At 42.2% G+C, this 21,828-nt stretch overlaps 1 protein-coding gene across 1 annotated transcript in view; it reads left to right on the plus strand.

Moving 5' to 3' along the window:
- Positions 1–5,664: 5,664 nt before the first annotated feature.
- The window catches only part of PDE11A (phosphodiesterase 11A), a 454,637-nt gene continuing 438,473 nt past the window's right edge, over positions 5,665–21,828 (plus strand). Inside the window, exon 1 of the mRNA XM_081242289.1 lies at positions 5,665–6,579. Coding sequence (XP_081098415.1) covers positions 5,668–6,579 — 912 coding nt within the window. The 5' untranslated portion in view covers positions 5,665–5,667. The remainder of the gene's footprint in view (positions 6,580–21,828) is intronic.

Raw genomic sequence — 21,828 nt, forward strand, 5'->3', positions numbered from 1 at the left:
CTGTTTGATCCTGTAGACTCCTATTTCCTAAAAGAATACTATGCCAATTTTAATTAATTTTGAAGTGAATGTTTCATTTTGAAAATTGGATCAGCATATCTGATGATGTATCTGGCCACATAATGGAAGTCTGTTTCAGGAGATGGAATGATTGTGAGACAAGCTTAGGCAACAGAATTTCATTGGCTTCAAGAGGTTGGTATCGAGTTCTGGGATGTATGGGTAGGATGGAACCAGGAGCAGATCAGAGGTTGTGCTTGGCAGGTGACTTTGGAGGAGTTAGGTGTCTGTTCTGGATCTCAATTTACACATATGTGAAATGAAAGTGAAGTATTAGATGATCTCTAAGGTTTCATCCAGTACTAAAATTTAATAGGTCTTCTTTGGAATAACAGAAGTTACCTTGCAAGTAACCCAGTGCTTTGCATGGTTGCTCAATAAATTTTAATTGACAATGGCAGTGATGAAGTAATGAATACTTGGATCATTATTCTTGAAAACTAGTTATTCTTGAAAACTACAAATAGGAGGGCCCTTTTATCTTCTCCAATGAGAGGCTACTTGGTCGATATTTACAACTTGGTGGAAAGGGGGAAGTGTAGATAGGGAGTCTGCAGAGTTTCTTACTTGAGCTGACTATCTTCACAATATTGTATCTTTTCAGGGTGAGTGCCATAGAGGGTTTTGTTGACTGCAAATGTAGTTGTAGGGTGTATTATAGACAGTTTTGGTGGAATTAGCAGGGAGCAGAAGTGGGCAGAATTACACAGAAAATTCTCTGGAGTTATAGCATCCATTATTTCCTAAGGGGACTTCTTCAAGTTTCCATTTTGGGCCAATTATTTTCCATTTGCCCCTGCAGATCTTACACAAATCACTGGTCCTATCCTACTCTCTGCCCAGGAGGGATGACATATGGATTCCATCAACAAGCTCCTAACCTCTAGCTTCTAGCTAGGTCTGGTCAGGATATGAGGGAGGGAGAAAAATGAAATCAAGGTATTTAATCCTGATATCCCACCCTTTGAGGTCAGCTTGAGCTGTCCATGTCCTTTGACAGGTTGTCACTGCTTCTCTGAAGGCAGTAGTCACTCACAAGTCTCTCTTCTTCTGGGTCCTGGTAACTGTTCCCTTCCTGCTCTCATCAGGTCTAGGGGTGGTGACTTCTCTGCTGCTGTGAGTCCCAAGTTCCTTCACTATCCCTGTGGTTTACCTGTGTAATTAGTTCCTTTGTAAATTAACCCTCTTAGAATTACTTTGAGTGTGCTCTTCCTGCTGGAACCATGACTAATAGCTATACCATTCTACAAATGGAGAATGAAGATGAAATGGCAGCTGGTGCCAGATCGCCACACATCTTATCATGCAGCCCTCCATCACAGCCCTCTGGAGCATCTTAATTGTGCCCTCTGTCACCTTTTCATTTTCTTCCTCAACAGTTGACTTCTTCAGTGGCCTCATGAGCCAAGCAGGGAATAAGGCTATAGCCAATTCAAAACCAAGTCACAAATGCTCAATTCCTTCTCCTACCCTTCCCAGTATTCTACTCCAGCTCCTCTTGGCACTGTAGACTGTGAGATTCTCAATCAAAGGCAGAGGTTTTGTCTTGGTCTTCCTTTGTTCCTAGAGCCTGGAACATAATTCATGTGAAACATCTGCTTATGTAATGAATACATGGAAGATGGAATTAAGGAAATGTCTATTTATTAAGCCCTGTTTCCAGGCAACCCAGGGGTGGTCTGCTTCTCTCCCTTCCGTGAGAATGCTCATTGCTTTTCTTGCCTCCTTGCACAGCAGTGCTGCTCTATTCTGACCAGTCGTGTGCTGGTAAATGGCGTTTGTTTTTTTTTCTATAACAGCTTTAATGAGATATAATTCACATGCCATACAATTCACCCATTTAGTATGTACAATGAACTGTTTTTAGTATATTCACAGAATTGTGCAACCATCACCACATTCAATTTTAGAACATTTAATTACCCACCCCACCAAGGCCTTATACCCATTAGTGGTTACCCCTCCCCCACCAAACTTTCGTACATCTCCTCTTGCCCTCATCTTCTGGCAACGACTAATCTATGGACTTGCCTATGCTGGACATTTCATATAAATGAAATTGTACAGTATGTGGTCCTTTGTGAGTGGCTTCATTCACTTTGCACACTGATTTCAAGCTTCATTCAAGTTGTAGCATGTATTAGTACTTCATTCATTTTTGTTACATCTAAATTTATTCTACTATATGGATACACCACATTTTATTTATCCATTCATCAACTGGTGGGCAGTAGAATTGTTTCCTCTGAATTCTGGTAGATGTTTGACAACTAGCAATCTGGGAAAAAAAAGTCCTTCTTCATAGCATTTGTTGATTTCCTCGGTGTAAATACCCCATCATGGTTGATTGCAAGCTACGTGATGTCACTGAACATGGAGTTGGAAAGAGATGCTAAAACAGGCTCTTGTGAGCCCCTATAAGCCAGCTCCAGCATACCGCTCTGACCATCTTTACTGATGGGTCACCCAAGTTACCAGAGATGTGGCCACACACTATTTAGGATAATAATAATGATAATAAGTAATACAACAGGGAACATTTATTGGGCACTTTATGTGTACCAGGCACTGTGCTAAGCTGTTTTTTCTCATTTAATTCTTGATCACAACTCATCTCCTTAGCAGCCTGTAGCTCCAAACTACCAATATTCTATGCTTGGTTCATTGTCTCCTAGCTGGTCTCCCTACTGTTTCTTAAGTACTCCAAACACATTACATCTCACAACTTCAGCACATTTCCTCTAACTGTTACACTCTTTTCCACAGATATTAACATAGCTCATTCCCTCATTTCTACCAGATCTCTGCTCAGGTATTCCCTCCTCAGAAAGGCCTTTCTACCACCTCATCACTTTATTTAACACTTTGCCAAGTTTTGTTTTTCTTCATAGCACTTATCACTGACATTCTCTTATTCTGTATACAGTTGACCCTTGAACAAAGTAGGAGTTAGGGGTGCCGACCCCTGCGAAGTTGAAAATCTGCCTATAACTTATAGTTGGCTCTCTGTATCAGTGGTTTTGCATTCATGGATTCAACCAACCCCAGATCGTGTAGTACTGTAGTATTTGCTGCTGAAAAATATCCATGTATTAGGGGACCTGCAGTTCAAACCCCTGTTGTTCAAGAGTCAACTCTATTTACTTTATTTGTTTACTGGCTGTCTCCCCACCACACTGTAAGCTCTGTGAAGGCACAATCTTTTGTTCACAGTTGCATTGCCAGTGCCAAGACCATGCCCTTAATCACACTACTAAGCTGGGAAATTTGGAAGTTTCAAACAAGTGCCTCTCTTCTCCCTCTCTGCTCCTCCTGCTGCTGTCAAAGGAGTGTTTAGAGAACATTATGCCCCAGTCCCTGCATCTCTGTTACTGGCCCAAATCCCGGTAGAGCTAGGACTCAACTGACACAGGTGGGAGACAATCCAGTGATGTGGCTGAGCATGTACCTCACTCTGGGGCCAGTCTCAGTGGACCCATAACCCAGCTCTGGCACCAGCTCACTGTGTGCGCTGGATAGGTTACTCAGCTTCTCAGAGTTTCCTATCTTTAAAACAGGATAATAAGAGTCCCTACCTCATAAATCTGTTGTGAGGATTAAATTAACATGTTAGTTTAAAGTGACCAACACATAGCAAGTGTTCAATACACCTTGGTGAGGACATCGTCTGGAGTAAGCTTTACTTACTGCATAAGTCACCTGTGTGTCCTGACACATGGAAGCCCCGTAAAACTCGCTACCTGCCTCTGCAGCTTTTCTATTACCCTCGTCACTGGCATTCTTCTTTTTTTTTTTTTTGTAAATGCAGTTTATTTATTTATTTAAATTAATCAATTTGTTTATTTTTGGCTGCACTGGGTCTTTGTTGCTGCGCGCAGGCTTTCTCTAGTTGTGGTGAGTGGGGCTACTCTTCATTGCGGTGTGCGGGCTTCTCATTGCGGTGTCTTGTTGCGGAGCACGGGCTCTAGGCACGTGGGCTTCAGTAGTTGTGGCACGCAGGCTCAGTAGTTGTGGCTCACGGGCTCTAGAGTGCAGCCTCAGTAGTTGTGGTGCATGGGCTTAGTTGCTCCGCGGCATGTGGGATCTTGATCCCTGACCGAACCTGTGTCCCCTTCATTGGCAGGTGGATTCTTAACCACTGCGCCACCAGGGAAGTCCCGTCACTGGCGTTCTGTAAGAGCACTTCTAGATTGTCCTGCTGTCCCAGGGAACTGGATGGTTCTCCATCTGCTTTTGTTTCTCACAAAAGAGGAGACCCTTGGGCTTCAAGAAAGTGTGATCAGCCTGCTTCTCTTTCCTGGCAAATCACCTAAGCTTAGCCACTAAGTTGGAAAAGGCCTAAGGGAAACCTGGTTATTCTTAGCCTAACTAGCTGAGACTAGCCAGATCTGGAGCATCCCTAGGGCTGGGGAAAGAAAAGCTCCCACAGAGGAGAATCTTTACCCACAACCCTAAGATATTGAAAGTAAAGGAAGCCAGACTGAGTGAAGAAAGAAAGAGATGGCAAGTCATTCATGAAAAGAGGAGTAACCACCCCGTATGCAGGACTGGCTTGGAAGGAAGCCCTGAGGCCCTCAAGTCCACTTTACTATGTGCATCTGCTAGGCAGGGCCCCTAATCCAAGGACGTGTGTTTTACACCCTCCTTCCATGTACCACCCTCCCGTCCCCAACTCCAGGACCATGAATTTGGTTCAAGTCATGAATTGCTCAGATGGGGAACTTCATTTAGTAATTTCCATAAATCTAGTTCTGTTACTATTTACTGAACGCCCACAAGGAGCTGGGCAGTATTAGTGGGCAGTCTCAGGAATCCTAGGAGCCAAGAATCCACAGTCACATCCCAGAAAAATAATACCCCTGTCTCTCAGCATCTTTATTTCCTCGGAGTCAGCTTCTGGGTCTGATCCATGCACAACACAAACACTTCCTAGTACCTGGGCTCCCGCGGGGCCTCTGTGAAACGCTGGAGGACTAAGGGGTGGGGAATAGGGAGGGCTGGGGTGGTAAGGAAGGAAGGAGGGGGAAGGAACAAAGTGCGTCTCCCCCTCTAATCGTGTTCCGATCAGGAGTCGGCCGTGTTCCCAGGCGCCAATTCCGGCCGGCAGTCCAGAGACTCTTCCAGGAACCGCCTGGCATCCTGGCCGCGGACTTCGGCTGGTCTGGCGCTCGCGTCTCCCTCCTCCCACCTCTCTCCTCTCTCCGGGATCCGTGCCTCACTCAGGGGCGTGTCCTGCTCTACCTCCCTTTCACAGTGGTCCACTCATCCTGTTACAGCGACTGCGGTGGCGGCGGCGGCGGCGGCGGCGGTGGCGGCAGCCAGAGCAAGAGCAGCGGTAGCTCGGGGTTTTCAGAACGAGCGGCAGCAGCTCTGTGGGGACACCTGTGCGGCGCAGAAGTGGAAGGACCGGGGGTGGGGTTCGTGCCAGCCGCTGAGCCCGAACGGAGGGGCGCTTCCCAGTCCCTTAGGATTCCACTGCTCCACAGAATCTCTCGGCCCGGAGCTGGGAATACTGGTGGGGTGTCATGTGCAGGGCCGGCTAGACGGCTGGGGCAGGGAAACATTTGGTCCAAGTGTAGAGAGGCAGAGAAAGCTGTGTCTGGGACCATGACAGCCTCCCGCCTGGACTTTGGGGAGGTGGAAACTTTCCTGGACAGGCACCCAGAGTTGTTTGAAGATTACTTGATGCGGAAGGGGAAGCAGGAGATGGTGGAGAAGTGGCTGCAGAGACACAGTCAGAGTCAGGGGGCTCTAGGCTCAAGGCCCACACTGGCTGGCACAAGCGGCGTGGCTCACGGCGGTGGCAGGGGTAGCAGCAGTGTTGGTGATGGCACCGGACCAAATGGCTCTGCTAGCAGCCAGCACACTCCGGGTGGTGGGGACTCAAGTGGGGTTCCCCTGAGTCCCAGCTGGGCCAGTGGCAGCTGCAGCGATGGGAGCCTGCAGCGGAGAGCTTCTCAAAAAGAGCTAAGGAAGAGTTTTGCCCGCTCCAAGGCCATCCACGTGAACAGGACCTATGATGAACAAGTGACCTCCCGGGCCCAGGAGCCCCTGAGCAGTGTGCGGCGGAGGGCACTTCTCCGGAAGGCCAGCTCCCTGCCCCCCACCACTGCCCACATTCTCAGTGCCCTGCTGGAATCGCGGGTGAATGTGCCTCAGTACCCCCCTACCGCCATGGACTACAAGTGCCACCTCAAAAAGCATAATGAGCGTCAGTTCTTCCTGGAACTGGTCAAGGATATCTCCAATGACCTTGACCTTACCAGTCTGAGCTACAAGATCCTCATCTTTGTCTGCCTCATGGTGGACGCTGACCGCTGCTCTCTCTTCCTGGTGGAAGGGGCAGCTGCTGGCAAGAAGAGCTTGGTCTCCAAATTCTTTGACGTGCATGCAGGAACCCCACTGCTGCCCTGCAGCTGCACAGAAAACTCAAATGAGGTGCAGGTCCCCTGGGGCAAAGGCATCATTGGCTATGTCGGGGAGCATGGAGAGACGGTCAACATTCCTGATGCCTACCAGGTAGGACTTTGCATTGTCCCCTTCCAGAGCCCCATTGGTCTGGGAACCAAGCCTTCTGTTACCCTTTGGCATCCAGGAACACATTAATGTAGACTCTTTACAATATGAATTTTGCTATTTAAATTCCTTCTGAATTTAGACTAGTTAGAATGTTAATACACTATCTTTGATCTAATGGTCTTTTCCTAACACACAGTGGCTTGTGGAAAATTCATATATCACAGGGGCTACGTTTTGTACCCAATAATACCTCGTGTTTCTCTGTCAAGATACCTTGTCTTTAAGAATATCACAGTATGGTTTTAGAATGCATTTGTTAGGTGCTAGAAAAAGATGTCTACTCCAGAATTCCAGTGTTAGTCTGAAGAAAATGGGCATGTTGGGGTCTCTGATGTCATTTTGGGACCGTAATACATTTCATTCTCATTCAAGATTGGGGAGAGATCATGAGTTCCAAGGTAAGGAAGACGAGGAAAAGAGGAGGAAGGTCAGGGGAAGAATGGGCCTCTGACACATTTATGCCTTTTTAGCATCTATTTTAACTGTTTCTGTTGTTGAGCTGAGAGAGGCTGGACAAATTGAGGGGTTATTTAGGCTTGAATCCAGCATTATCTGCAGTCAGCTTTTGATAGGACTGAGCAAGTAGGTTTTTAGTTTGTGAAACAAACAAAAAAATGGATAATTTTCTAGCAATTCCAAAGGCAATGAGCAGGATGAACATGCTAGTTTCAGGGGAAAAGGAAACCCAACATGCTGTCGTCTGCCTTTTATTTTCACAGTGATTTGAACTTGCTATTAGATCCCGGATCTGAAAGCCAGTCTGTTCTAATTTCTTCAGTATCTATTCACTGAGCATAATGAAACTGGATGCCACTTGCTATGGGACTTCTTTGGTGTTCATAATAGTGGAAAGTTCTTATCCTTGGTCATGAAAGTTTTGTAGTCATTTGATGAGCTCTTCTTCCAGTTGTCTAATAAAGCTGCATGTTTCTCTAGAGTTTGTTGCTGTTGCTCAGAATAATAAAAGTTGTGGGAAGGACAGTAAAGGTAAAATTTTCTCTATTTCATCTGAAAGTTGGCAATATTATGTAGAAAATTGACGAGCTTGTACTGAAACCAAGTTTCATGTTTTTGTGAGATGTCTATCAATATAACACTTTAATGTTAAGGAATGCCTATCAAAATACCATTTTTTACTACTTTTTTATTGATTAGATGCATTATTCATTATATCCTTCTTAAAGACTTTGATAGGTTTAGGACAAGCAAGCAGTGAGTGATCTTTAATAAGTGTCTATTTCTGTATAAACCTAGAAAGCCATGGGAAGAAATAAAAGCATTTAATATTGATATGTTGAAGATTCTGTAAAAAGTTGAACAGTCACAAATTCTTCTCTTTCTCATTATTTCCACATCTTTATTGTGTGCTTGGGCTGAAAAAAATCCCTTCCTAGTAGAATGGCTTGTTATAGCCCAGAATTTCAGTCTTTTCTCTTTATTGCCCTTACTTTTCTTATTCTTCCCCAACTGATTTTCTCCATTTCTATAGCTTTTGTTTCTTATTCCCCTCTGTCAGCTCCTAACTTTTATTTAATACTGTTCATATGCTGTCTTGTCTTCAAGAGCATAATTCTCAGCTTCCTCAGCAGTTAACTTGTCTTCCTGCTTCCTAGAATTGCGGCTAGAGGTGTTACCACAGGCATAGAAAATCAGGTTTTCAGCTGCTGATGTTTCTTCAGGGCCCTACTCTACTCTGAAGACAGAGGGTAAAGGAAAGTTGCCTTTTAATATTTGGGAGCTGACTTTGGGGATGGAGAGTTCTTCTTTTATCCCCCCAGGGTAGTAATGATGGCTGTAAAGACTAGGTTGTTGGGAGGACTGGCAAAAGGCAGGGAGGGGAAGTGTGTTATAGAGTTGAAGATCTTGGTTCACTCTTTGTCTTCATTTTGATCTGCTTAGAAAGTTTCTCTTTTCTTTCTCCATTATCTTCTACTATATATGTCTGTATTTTTAACCTGGTGTGTTTTTCTTCATTTTTACTTCACTACTTTTCTTCAATAAAATTACTTTTTTTTCTTTATTATGGTACACCAGTCACCATTACTGTGACCTTGGGAGAATTTCTTGATCTCTGAGTCTCAATTTACTCATATGCAAAATTGGAATAATAACACCTCTGTGGTAAAGATTATTGTTTTGAAAATAAAATGAGGTATTGCATTAAAGCCGCCAAAACAGTACCTAGCACACTTCAATTATTCAGGAAATGGTAACAGTTTATGATGACCATGATGATATCTAGTTTGCTAGTATTCTTTTTCTTTCTCCTTATCTCATTTTCCACTTTTTTTCTCTTTATCTGGGGCTGAGATAGGAACTCAGCACATCCTGACCAGCCTTATCTTTCCCTAAGCAATACTTCACCCTTAAATTAAATATTTTAGAACCAAGTTTACATTCAAGGAATACAGAAATAGCTACTCTTCCACCTTCTGCTTAAGATTCCTCTAAATGTGATTGATAATACTTGACCATATCCTATCCTATCAAAAGTTCTACATTTTGTTCCTTTTAGAACTCATGCAATATAAAACTTTTTATAGAGTTGTATTAATGTTGCATCCTTCCCAAGTTCTAGTGTTTTCCCTTCTCCTCTCCATTTCCTGCTGTTATAGATTTCTCTTAATGAAAACTGATGACCTTCCAAGTGCATGTTCTTTTATCACAATATTGTTGTAATTCTGATAGTATACATAAACATCTTGAAGTTTCCATGTAAAAATATAACCATCCTCCCTGATTCTTTATTAACTACTATATTTTTAAGGTGTTTCTTGCTCAGGGTCAACTAGTATGCTTTTTTTTTCTTCAGGAGATGAACTTTGAAGAACTTATCACATGGGGTTTAAAAATTTAATTATTTGATAAATAAGATTGATGATCCTCTTAGAGGTTCAGAATATGGGTGAGAGAAAGGCATTGAAAACACTTACAAAATTATAATAAACATGGCATCCTGAAGTCAAGAGCAGACTAATGAACTCCTAAAGTCGAATAAAAGTTTTGACAGCAAAAAAACCTCCTCAGTTTATTTCATTATTTTTCATCACTTTCCTCAATTAGTCCTAAAAATCAGACTTGAAATTAGGGGACAAATAAAGAATTGCAAGTGAAAAAAAATTTATTCTACGTATCCAGTATCATAGTGACTGCAATCTACCTTTTTTCCCTGTTATAAGTTATTAAACAACCCACTTTAATATAGTAATGAAAAAATAGCCCTCAAGAGGTTGAAAATAAGAGCACTCAAGTAACAGGTGTTCTCTTTGAGGTTATTCTAAGCATTCAGAATACAGAACTTTAAACATTAATAAAAAGTGTGAGATATTTTTGTTAGGGTTGATAATGATGATACAGGTGTTTGATGGGCTTTTGGTTTGAAAAGCAGCCAGGATGTTTTGTTAGGTGAGCTGAGAGGAGGAAAGGGGATGACGCAGAAGGGTTACAGGTGTGCCAGGCTTTCAGAAAACCTGATCTATTTGCACAACAGATTCATTTATTCATTGTTTCCAACAAACATACACTGAGTGCCCATTATACCTAAGCCCCGGGTAAGGGCCCTATGGGTGTACAAAAGTAAGAGGACATGCTTCTTGCCTTCTAGGTACTTCCAAGTTCTTCCAAGTACAAGGTTTTATACTGTTCACAAACAACTAATGTCAAGCTGTACTATTGATAAATTGATAAATAAATGACACAAACTAAATGGCATTAGTCACAGAGGAAAATGGAGTCACATTGTGACTTGGATCATTATAGAAGACTTCATGGAGGAGGTGTCAGTCAAGCTGGGAAGAGGGTTAGGTTTCACTGTTGGAGATAGCTGTGGAGTAGGGGAAGGCATCCAGGTACAGCAAAATGGCTTCAGCAGAAACACAATAATGAGCAACCCAAAATATGTATAGGGGAGAGTGAGTGGTTTAATTTGGCCAAAGTATTGCATATGCTATAGAATGGGTATGCAAAAATTGGATGGGGGCAAAAGAAGAAAGAACCTTGAGTGCCTGACTAAAGAATTCGAGCTTCACTAGCAGTAAGCCACAGGGAGCCCTTGAGAACCTTTTACCATGGTCAGAGTGGGGTTTTGGGTAACCTGGTGGCAGTGGCTAAATGGATTGAACAAGGGGAGGCTCAAAGTTGTGAAAATAATTAGGAATCTATTATGATGGACTGGTGGAGCCAGATGAACTACTGAACTAAAGCACGAACAGTAGGAATAGACAGCAGAGGACAGATGGGGTTGTCCTGCAGGTGTGAATTTGGGCAAGGAGGGAGGGAAGTCAGTGATGACTCAGAGATTCTACACCTGAGAAATATGGAGAAGGGTAAAGCCATCGTTAAAAATAGGAAGAAAAGCTGGATGAGTAGAGATTCTAAGTAGAGCCAGCTACATAATTTGTGGAGCTCAGTGAAAAATGATTAAGCAGGAGCCTGGCTGGAGGTGGAGAAGTCAATTTTCCCTTCCCAAGGGTCTGCTGCTCCAACCCACAGCAGATGTGTGACCCCCCCAAGTGATTTCAACCTCCATGCTGAGAAATTCTCAGTACCTGGATTGGGTGTGAGTGAGAGGCCTTTGCTGAGTTGCCTGCTGAGTGTGCCATAGTGCTGCCAGCTCTGGGTGGGGATGAGCACAGCCTTGCTCCTCTTCATGATGGTATGGGGCACGTGCCTGACCCTCCCCCCACTCCCACCCAGGCCCCAGCCTGGAGCAGAGGGCAATGGCAGATCAGTTGGGCCTCACTCTCAACAGTTTTGACCTGCTTGTGGCTCTTGGTCTCAGGGAAGGGCTGACAAGGGGGTAGGCTGGGCGGGGCCCAGGGTACCAGGCAGCAGGAATCCGTGGCCAAGAACCAGTCCTGGGCAGGCAGTGGGAGGGGAGACTGAGTGTGAGCCAAGGCTCCAAGCTCTGGGCTCATACACTGTTGTTCTGTTGGACTTCATTTACAAAGCACAAGTTCAAGGATAAAATTATTGAGAATTTCACACAGCACAGCATTAAACCTCAAGCAGGGAGCCCCTGTGCAACTGCACTGGTTACATGCCGAAGAAGCCGGCCCTGATTCTGAGTCATAGTGAGTCTTAGGTGGAAAAGTTCAATTTTATTCCAGCCTAGTGTCTACTGCTTTCACATGGCCTCAGCTCCATTCTAATTAAATTCCATGCCATTTTCAATGGCTGGATAATGCTTTTCTATTTCTGTGTTTTTCATCCTTTCTGCCAGGACTCCTCTTTCTCCATCTTTGTTCATTCAGATCTTGCTCTGCCTTCTCATGATATTAAGAAAGGAGAGCTGATTGCTTCTCCTTGAAGAGAAGAGATGAAAAACCAAACAAAAAATTATACTGGAAGTTATATTTAAGAATGCATTGCACTGGGACTTCCCTGGTGGTGCAGTGGTTAAGAATCCACCTGCCAATGCAGGGGACACGGGTTTGATCCCTGGTCCGGGCGGATCCCACATGCCGCGGAGCAACTAGACCCGTGAGCCACAACTACTGAGCCCGTGCGCCTGGAGCCCGTGCTCCATAATGAGAAGCCCGCACACGAAGACCCAGTGCAGCCAAAATAAATAAATTTATATTAAAAAAAAGAATGCATTGTACTATACTGCTATTATATATAAAATATTAATATAATGATATTTAATAACTTATTTTCACTGAACTTCATTTTTATTTTATTTTAGAATGATTTCCATTGAAATAAATATATTTAAAAGTGTTTGGTCTCAGAAGGGATTAATTTCATGTATGTAAAAGGTTCAGTGGTGAATATGCTTATTCCCTGATAAGCCAGCGATGACCGACATGGGTCTATAGTCCTGTGATTGAATTGCTGAGATTTGCTTAAAAGGCAGATGTTGCTTCCACTCCAACACAAGAATTACAAAGGAGTTTCATGAAATCTCATTTCAGCTTTGCACATAGTGTTTTAAAAATTCCCTCAAGCCCACAACCATGTTCACTAGCCCAGAACCTGAATCGATTTTGTGTTTGAAGCAGGAAACATTTGCTGTTTCAGCCCCTCTTCCTGACAGACACATGATCATAAGAAACACAGTGACAAATTGCATTTGCTGCTTTGAACATGAGGATAGATTATAGAAAAGTACAGTTCCTACAGAATCATGGGGAGGTAATTTAAGGTTAACTTAATTTTTTCCCAGCCCATAATCTAAATGTTTACTAATCTGACCAATTTATTTTGGTTCCTGAGGTTTGGGTTACCCATTTATTTACAAGGCTGGCTTAATTTGGAAGTTAGTGTTTCATGTTTTGTATAGTGTTGAAGAGTCATATGAAGCTTCCCTCTGAAATAGCTTTGAGTTGTTTTATGGAAAGTCAACAAGATCCTTGAGGTCCACTACTTGCTACTTTAGTCACTTATTTTAAGGGTAGTTTGCATTTAACCACATTCTTTTGGAAAGTGGAATTTGAATCACAGAAACAGTTTAGTCATAAAAGGGTGGGTTGGATTTCTAATATTTTAGGAGAAACTTTGGTTTCTGATCATTCACAGGCATTCAGGCTAAATTTATTTATTTTTAGGATTAAAATAGTAAAGATGTTTTCCTGGCATAAAAAATGTGTATTTTCTATAATTCCAAGAGTTTCTTATTAATTGGTTGTTTCAGCGGCTGAACAGTGGTTTCACATATTCATGATAAATTGTTTCCTTTCCTAAAACATAGCTTTAGGCTGTTGCAAATTTAGTTCAAAAGATCTTTTTCACCTGAGTGAAAAAAATGAGGAACCTTTGAGATACCTCTTTAGGGTATCAAGTTTTAAAAAATGTAAACATGATAGAAGGGAAATGGAAGCTCCACTGTTGATTAACAATAACTCTATTTATGGAGCACTAACTACGAGCCTGGCATTAGCTCTTCAGCAAGCATTGCCTCTTTTAATCCTCTCAACAGTCCCCATAGGTAGCTTATTGCCACCCCCATTTTAAGGAAGGAGAAACTAAGGCTTGACAGGTTAAGTAATTTGCTCAAAGTCACTCAGCTGGTAAGTGAGGGAGCTGTGATTCAAGCTGAGGTCTTCGGATTGCAGAACCTTCATGCCCGGCCACTCTTGTTGTGACCTCTGCTGACCATTAACTGTTGGGTGTACATTCAGGTCTGTCCCTTTGCTTTCTCCTTTTCTCTGCCAGTTTAAATCCTCTCATCCTTTAAAGCCCATCTTCATGAAACTCTTGGTGATCCTTGCCACATCCCACCTAAACTGGATATAATCTCTCCTTCTTTTGAACTTCTGTAATGCTTTAAATATGCTCCTTTCTATTTTCTTAATATTATAAGTATTTGGGTATATAAATGACTACTTGACTGTGAACTCAAGGTCATGACTTCTCATTTTTCGCTGCAGTATAGGGCTTAATGCAAGGTTTTCTATTCAATTGAGTAATCACCACTGATACCTCCGTATGTGGTCGGTTCAACCACCTCTAAGCAGAAAGTTCAGCCTATTCAGCCAATATAGCTAATATTATTCAGCTAATATAGACAGTTAAACAAGGAAATTCATTTCATGAACACATCTTTTAATTATTTGGACCTTATTTTATAAATTTTTAAAAATAGAACTTATAAAGCCCAGATAACTGGTGAATTATCTGAACTGCTTTTCTGCATTAATTGATCTTTCTTTTAAAAATTTATTTTATTTATTTATTTTTGGCTGCGTTGGGTCTTGTTGCTGCACACTGGCTTTCTCTAGTTGTGGCGAGTGGGGACTACTCTTTGTTGCGGTGCGCAGGCTTCTCATTGTGGTGGCTTCTCTTGTTGCGGAGCATGGGCTCTAGACGCACAGGCTTCAGTAGTTGTGGCTCGCGGGCTCTAGAGCACAGGCTCAGTAGTTGTGGTGCATGGGCTTAGTTGCTCCACAGCATGTGGGATCTTCCTGGACCAGGGCTCAAACCTGCGTCCCCTGCATTGGCAGGTGGATTCTCAACCACTGTGCCACCAGGGAAGCCCTGCATTAATTGATCTTTATGTTAATTGCTGGACTCTCATCTCCTCAGCCCTTCCACTGTTTTTCTGTTTGTTTTTTTCTTTTACTCCATTTCATGTGGAGACCATATTATAGAGAAAGTAGGCTGTCGCTGACCAAATGGTAACAACTAGCAACAGCCCACTGCCAGCTTCTTCTAGGCAAAAGTATTGGATGAAGCATGACTGTTCCGGCTAACTGAAATTTCTAGTTTTCTCATGACTACTTCATTCATACAGTATAACTTATTGAAGGTAAGACACCCCTTCCAGCATTAGACCTTGAAGATGTTAGGATTTTTTCTTTGAAAATATTTTCAGATATGGGAGATTATATTGACCAAACTTATACTTATTTATAATGGGCTTATGAAGCCCTATTATTATATTGACCAACCTTTCAGAAACATTGAATTTTCAGGTTTCTTGATTATATATCTTATGCTTCATATACTCTCAAAAGGTCTCATAAAAATTTTAACTTCTGAGATGGTTGCCTTTATATCCTACTCTTTCCAAGATGTAGTTATTAGATATGCATTGAGCATGTCCAAGTGAGAGCTATCTCTTTTCCCTCTGATCCTTATAGTAATCGCCAACAAATTTGGCTGTTTGCTATACCTCCTCCTCCGCCCACCTCCCAGAAGAAATAATAAGGTATTTAAGGGTAAACAGTATAGCTAGTCTTGCTATGTAGAAATTAACTGCCACTCCTAGATCTGAAGAGGAGAGTGCAACTACCAGAGCCTCTCTCTCAGAGGCTCTGAGAGAGAGTTACAGCTGTGGGAGAGCCAGAGCTGTGGCCCTGGGAGAGAGGAACTCAGACACTGGCAAACCATGACCTGGATGAGAGAGAGCCAGGGAAACATTACCCTCCTCACACCCTCTATCTCCTGCCAGTGCCACTCATTGGTTGAACCCAGCCTTGCTTGAGGCCAAGAGGGCAAAGGGAGCCCTGGTGCAGTAGGTCATAGGAGTCAGCCTTCTGGCACAAAACAGGGCAGTGAAAGGTGGCAAGTGCACCTGGAGAGACAAATGGGGACTATCCAGAGTCACCAGGGATATTAGTTTACTCACCAGGGATGTAAGTATAGGAAGCCCAAGTCAGGTAGTAATAGCCTTCACTGAACACTAAATTTCATCAGTCTGTAGAGCATAGTGATTGAAATCTATCAAAAACAAGTTCAGAAATGCTGTAGTGGTATTTGACTGTCTTATTCTCTCCAAGTAGTTCTGTTTATTCCTGGCATTCTATTTCCCAGAAGAAACCCTATAGGAGGTAACCTGGGCCAAAGACACATACAGGGAAGAAATGACATTGGTCTAATTTATGGAACCTCTTCCCTGCAATGCCTGATTAAGCCCATTTGTTTGAGAATTAAAATCTTAGATCACTAATCGCTTTGTTAAACTGTAAACAACATCAGAGTGTAAGAGAACATGTTCTAGACTTGTAAACAGGAACCTTGGACTCTATTCTCAATTCTGCCTTAGTTTTTTCAGCTATAACATAAGGATGATATGTTCAGACACGTCTAGCCCATATGGTATTTTGTAAGGATCTAATCATTTGATTCTAATGAGATAATTGGAAAGCATATTTAAAAGGGTAAAGTAAGAAATGTAAGGTGGCTCTCTCACTTTGTCCCAGCTTACCCGTCCCCCTCCCCATGTCCTCAAGTCCATTCTCTACGTCTGCATCTTTATTCCTGTCCTGCCCCTAGGTTTATCAGAACCTTTTTTTTTTTAGATTCCATATATATGTGTTAGCATACAGTATTTGTTTTTCTCTTTCTGACTTCACTTGGTATGACAGACTCTGTGTCCATCCACCTCACTACAAATAACTCAATTTCGTTTCTTTTTATGGCTGAGTAATATTCCATTGTATATATGTGCCACATCTTCTTTATCCATTCATCTGTCGATGGACACTTAGGTTGCTTCCATGTCCTGGCTACTATAATAGTGCTGCAATGAACACTGTGATACATGACTCTTTTTGAATTATGCTTTTCTCAGGGTATATGCCCAGTAGTGGGATTGCTGGGTCATATCATAGTTCTATTTTTAGAACTAATACTGTTCTCCAAAGTGGCTTTATCAATTTACGTTCCCACCAACAGTGTAAGAGTGTTCCTCTTCTCCACACCCTATCCAGCATTTATATTTTGTAGATTTTTTTTTTTTTGTGGTACGCAGGCCTCTCACTGCTACGGCCCCTCCTGCTGTGGAGCACAGGCTCCGGACGCACAGGCTCAGCAGCCATGGCTCACGGGCCCAGCCGCTCCACAGCATGTGGGATCTTCCCGGACTGGGGCACGAACCCGTGTCCCCTGCATCGGCAGGTTGACTCTCAACCACTGCGCCACCAGGGAAGCCCTATTTTTGTAGATTTTTTGATGGCCATTCTGACTGCTGTGAGGTGATACCTCATTGTAGTTTTGATATGCATTTCTCTAATGATTAGGGATGTTGAGCACCCTTTCATGTGTTTGTTGGAAATTTGTATATCATCTTCGGAGAAATGTATACTTAGGTCTTTGGCCCATTTTTAGATTGGGTTGTTTGGTTTTTTTTGATATTGAGCTGCATGAGCTGCTTGTAAATTTTGGAGATTAATCCTTTGTCAGTTGCTTCATTTGCAAATATTTTCTCCCATTCTGAGGGTTGTCTTTTTGTCTTGTTTATGGTTTGCTTTGCTGTGCAAAAGCTTTTAAGTTTCATTAGGTCCCATTTGTTTATTTTTGTTTTTATTTCCATTTCTCTAGGAGGTGGGTCAAAAAGGATGTTGCTGTGATTTAAGTCATCGACTGTTCTGCCTATGTTTTCCTCTAAGAGTTTTATAGTGTCCGACCTTACATTTAGGTCTTTAATCCATTTTGAGTTTATTCTTGTATATGATGTTAGGGAGTGTTCTAATTTCATTCCTTTACATGTAACTGTCCAGTTTTCTCAACACCACTTATTGAAGAGGCTGTCTTTTCTCCATTGTATATTCTTGCCTCCTTTATCAAAGATAAGGTGACCATACGTGCTTGGTTTTTTATCTCTGCGCTTTCTTTCCTGTTGCATTGATCTATATTTCTATTTTTGTGCCAGTACCATACTGTTTTGATTACTGTAGCTTTGTAGTATAGTTGGAAGTCAGGGAGCCTGATTCCTCCAGCTCTGTGTTTCTTTCTCAAGATTGCTTTGGCTATTCAGGGTCTTTTGTGTTTCCATACAAATTGTGAAATTTTTTGTTCTACTTCTGTGAAAAATGCCATTGGTAGTTTGGTAGGGATTGCATTGAATCTGTAGATTGCTTTGGGTAGTAGAGTCATTTTCACAATGTTGATTCTTCCAATCCAAGAACATGGTATATCTCTCCATCTGTTTGGATCATTTTTAATTTCTTTCATCAGTGTCTTATAGTTTTCTGCATATCGGTCTTTTGTCTCCTTAGGCAAGTTTATTCCTAGGTATTTTATTCTTTTTGTTGCAGTGGTAAATGGGAGTGTTTCCTTAATTTTTCTTTCAGATTTTTCATCATTAGTGTATAGGAATATAAGAGATTTCTGTGCATTAATTTTATATCCTGCTACTTTACCAAATTCATTGATTAGCTCTAGTAGTTTTCTGGTAGCATCTTTAGGATTCTCTATGTATAGTGTCATGTCATCTGCAAACAATGACAGTTTTATTACTTCTTCTTTTTCAATTTGGATGCCTTTTATTTCTTTTTCTTCTCTGATTGCTGTGGCTAAAACTTCCCAAACTATGTTGAATAATAGCAGTGAGAGTGGGCAACCATGTCTTGTTCCTGGTCTTAGAGGAAATGGTTTCAGTTTTTCACCATTGAGAACGATGTTGGCTGTGGGTTTGTCATATAGTGCCTTTATTATGTTGAGGTAGGTTCCCTCTATGCCTACACTCTGGAGAGTTTTTATCATAAATGGGTGTTGAATTTTCTCGAAAGCTTTTTCTGCATCTGTTGAGATGATCATATGGTTTTTCTCCTTCAGTTTGTTAATATGGTGTATCCCATTGATTGATTTGTGTATATTGAAGAACCCCTGCATTCCTGGGATAAGCCCCACTTGATCATGGTGTAAGATCTTTTAATGTGCTTTTGGATTTTGTTTGCTAGTATTTTGTTGAGGATTTTTACATCTGTATTCATCAGTGATATTGGCCTGTAGTTTTCTTTTTTTGTGACATCTTTGTCTGGTTTTGGTATCAGAGTGATGGTGGCCTCGTGGAATGAATTTGGCAGTGTTCCTCTCTCTGCTATATTTTGGAAGAGTTTGAGAAGGATAGGTGTTAGCTCTTCTCTAAATGGAAACAGCCAAAATTATTGTTTAGAGGTTGCCTCAAAATAATCAGGATCAAGCATTCATGTATGTGTCAATAAGAATATAACACTATTAATTGCTTCTTGTAGCAACCTTGTGATGTTGTATAATTTAATGCAGAATTATATGGAAATAATTTGATGCAAAATGATATGAAAGATATGAAAATATAAAATGAAATAGATGTGCTTTCTCTCTAGCAAGTGAAGCCAAAATTTACTTCCAAGTCACCTCCTCTCTTTACTTGTGGCTGTTGATCTGAGCCTCCTCCTTGATTGCTACCTGAGCACCTACCACAATATTTGGCATATAGGGCATGTAGTAGGTTCTTTGTAAATTATATTTGAATGAAGAGAAGAGCCCTTATTACAGCCTTTATTTCATCTCAGGAGTGACATACACTGATGGGACCATTATGTCAGCTCGGGTGTCTCAACAGTGGCACTATTGACATTTTAGACTGGATAATTCTTTGTTGGGGGAAAGAGGGGCTGATCTGTGCATAGAAGGATGTTTAACAGCATCCTTGGCCTCTACTCACTAGATGCCTGCCCAGTCCTGACAATTAATAATGTCTCCAGACACTGTCAGTTGTCCTCTGCAGGCAATTCCTCCCCTTTTTAGAAACCGCTGATGTAGAACGATTTGGCAATAATCATGTACTGCCTTAGGAATATTTACAACTTTTTTTTTTTTTTTTTTTTTTTTTTTTTATTTACAACTTTTGATGTAGCAATTCCAGATCGCCCTAAGGAAATTTTTATGGGTATGTGCAAAGATTTGTCTATATGAATACTCACCACAGTCTTATTTATAATAGTGTAAACATATCAACCCAAACATCCAACTAGAAGGTTGGATAAATAGACTATGATACATATAAAATGGAATATTTAATCAGAGGAAATTGCTCACAAACTATTAAGTGAACAAAGCATATTTAGAAAACAATAGCATCCCAGTTTTCTTAACAATAACAACAAAAGCATGAGGTAAGGGGTTGAGTTTACAATCAGACAGACTGGATTCAATTCCCAGTTCTACCACCTAAAAGTTATGTCATATTTCACTTCTCCCGTTGTTAGTTTCTGCAGTCCTAAAGTGGGAATATTGATTCCTATCTTAAAAGGTTGTTCTTAGAATTAAATAAAATTATATATGAAAAGTTTAACATTCTGTTTGTAACCTTTTGAGGACTCAGTGAAAAATAATTGCAATAGCGCCTGCGGAAAGGCTGTAAGATGATAAGCCAAAACATTAATAGAGGTGATCTCAGAGTGGTGGGCTTATTTTTCTCTTCTCTTTTGTGTTTTCTATTTATTTTTCTGAAATTTCTACATATATATTAATTAATAGAGTAACTGTAGTTGCTTTAATAGATACACCTCCTAAGCTCGGTGGCGCACAGTGGTAACACAACAGAAGCTTACTTTTCACTCTTCCTAAGCTCAGCAAAGTCTTCCTATTTGATGGGTAGCTCTCCTCCAAGAAGGGTTTCTTTCCTTCCTAGGTCTTCACACCTTCAACATGGGGCTTCCAAGGTTGCCCTCAGCGTCAACATCTTGTCAGCATATGATGGGAGAAAGAAATGGACAAATGAAGCAGGAGGACTTTGTGGGTGGGTCAGGTCTGGAAATGGCACATATCATTTTCTGCTCCCATTTCATTGATTTTCTAGACTCTAGAACTCAGGCAGGTAACCATACCTCACTTCAGAAAGGCTGCAAAATATAGTGTAGCCTTGTCCCAAAGTGGCTCCCAGCCTCAGATCCCATCTAACTCATTCATGCAGCTCAAAGTGCAGGACCTTCAAGTGGGGAGCTGTCTCCTCTAGCGGATCCTCCTGGTTTTCACAGGCTGGGACTCATGTACATGATTAATTGCCCACAGCAAGATTAGAGAGGGAAAATCAGCTGGGCTTTGGAAAAGGGATCTGAGAGACAGGGGGAGAAGATTCTTGCTGTTTTATTTGACATTGTTGAGAATGGATTCAAGAATAGGATTGTTGGGCTTCCCTGGTGGCGCAGTGGTTGAGAGTCCGCCTGCCGATGCAGGGGACACGGGTTCGTGCCCCCGTCCGGGAAGATGCCACATGCTGCGGAGCGGCTGGGCCCGTGAGCCATGGCCGCTGAGCCTGTGCGTCCGGAGCCTGTGCTCCACAACGGGAGAGGCCACAACAGTGAGAGGCCCACATACTGCAAAAAAAAAAAAAAAAAAGAATAGGATTGTTGAGAATGGATTCAAGAATAGGACTCTGCAGGCAGGAAGTTTGCTAAGGAGGTTGTTGCCTCTAAGCTCAAAGGTCTGAGGGTTAAAAGGTCAAGGAGTGGGGCCAAACCTGGCTACATAATTTGTGGGACCCAGAGAAAAATCAAAATTGGGGTCTTGGCAGAGATCAGGGAATTCAGTCTCCCCAGGCCAGCCACCAGATTGCAGTCTCTGTGCCAGAACATGCTCTCTGTCCCTGGATCATGGTTGGGTGAGAGGCCACGGCAGAGTTGCTTACTGAGCATGCCGAGATGCTATCCACCTGGTGGGGACAGCCAGCACGTTGTTTCACCCTGAGACACTTCAGGGCTCTTGACCTTCCCAATATCCATGCTCGTGACCTCACTGGGAATGGAGAGCAACATCAGAATGTGGGCACCCGCCCCCATCACATCACCCGTCAACCAGACCCTGTTGCAACCCTGGATAGAGGAAGTAGAGGTCATGGGGCTGGGGCAGGGAGTGGGAGGCTGAGAAACCATCAGGAAGCTGGATGGTGTGTGAGCCCCTGGAGCATGCTCCATCTGACTTAACCTACAAAACAAATTCAACTTAAACTGCAAGTTGCGGGACAGGAAGGGGGTCTTCTCA

Source organism: Mesoplodon bidens (genome assembly GCF_964165515.1).
Source record: "Mesoplodon bidens genome assembly, chromosome: 8".
NCBI classification, from domain to species: Eukaryota; Metazoa; Chordata; class Mammalia; order Artiodactyla; family Ziphiidae; genus Mesoplodon; species Mesoplodon bidens.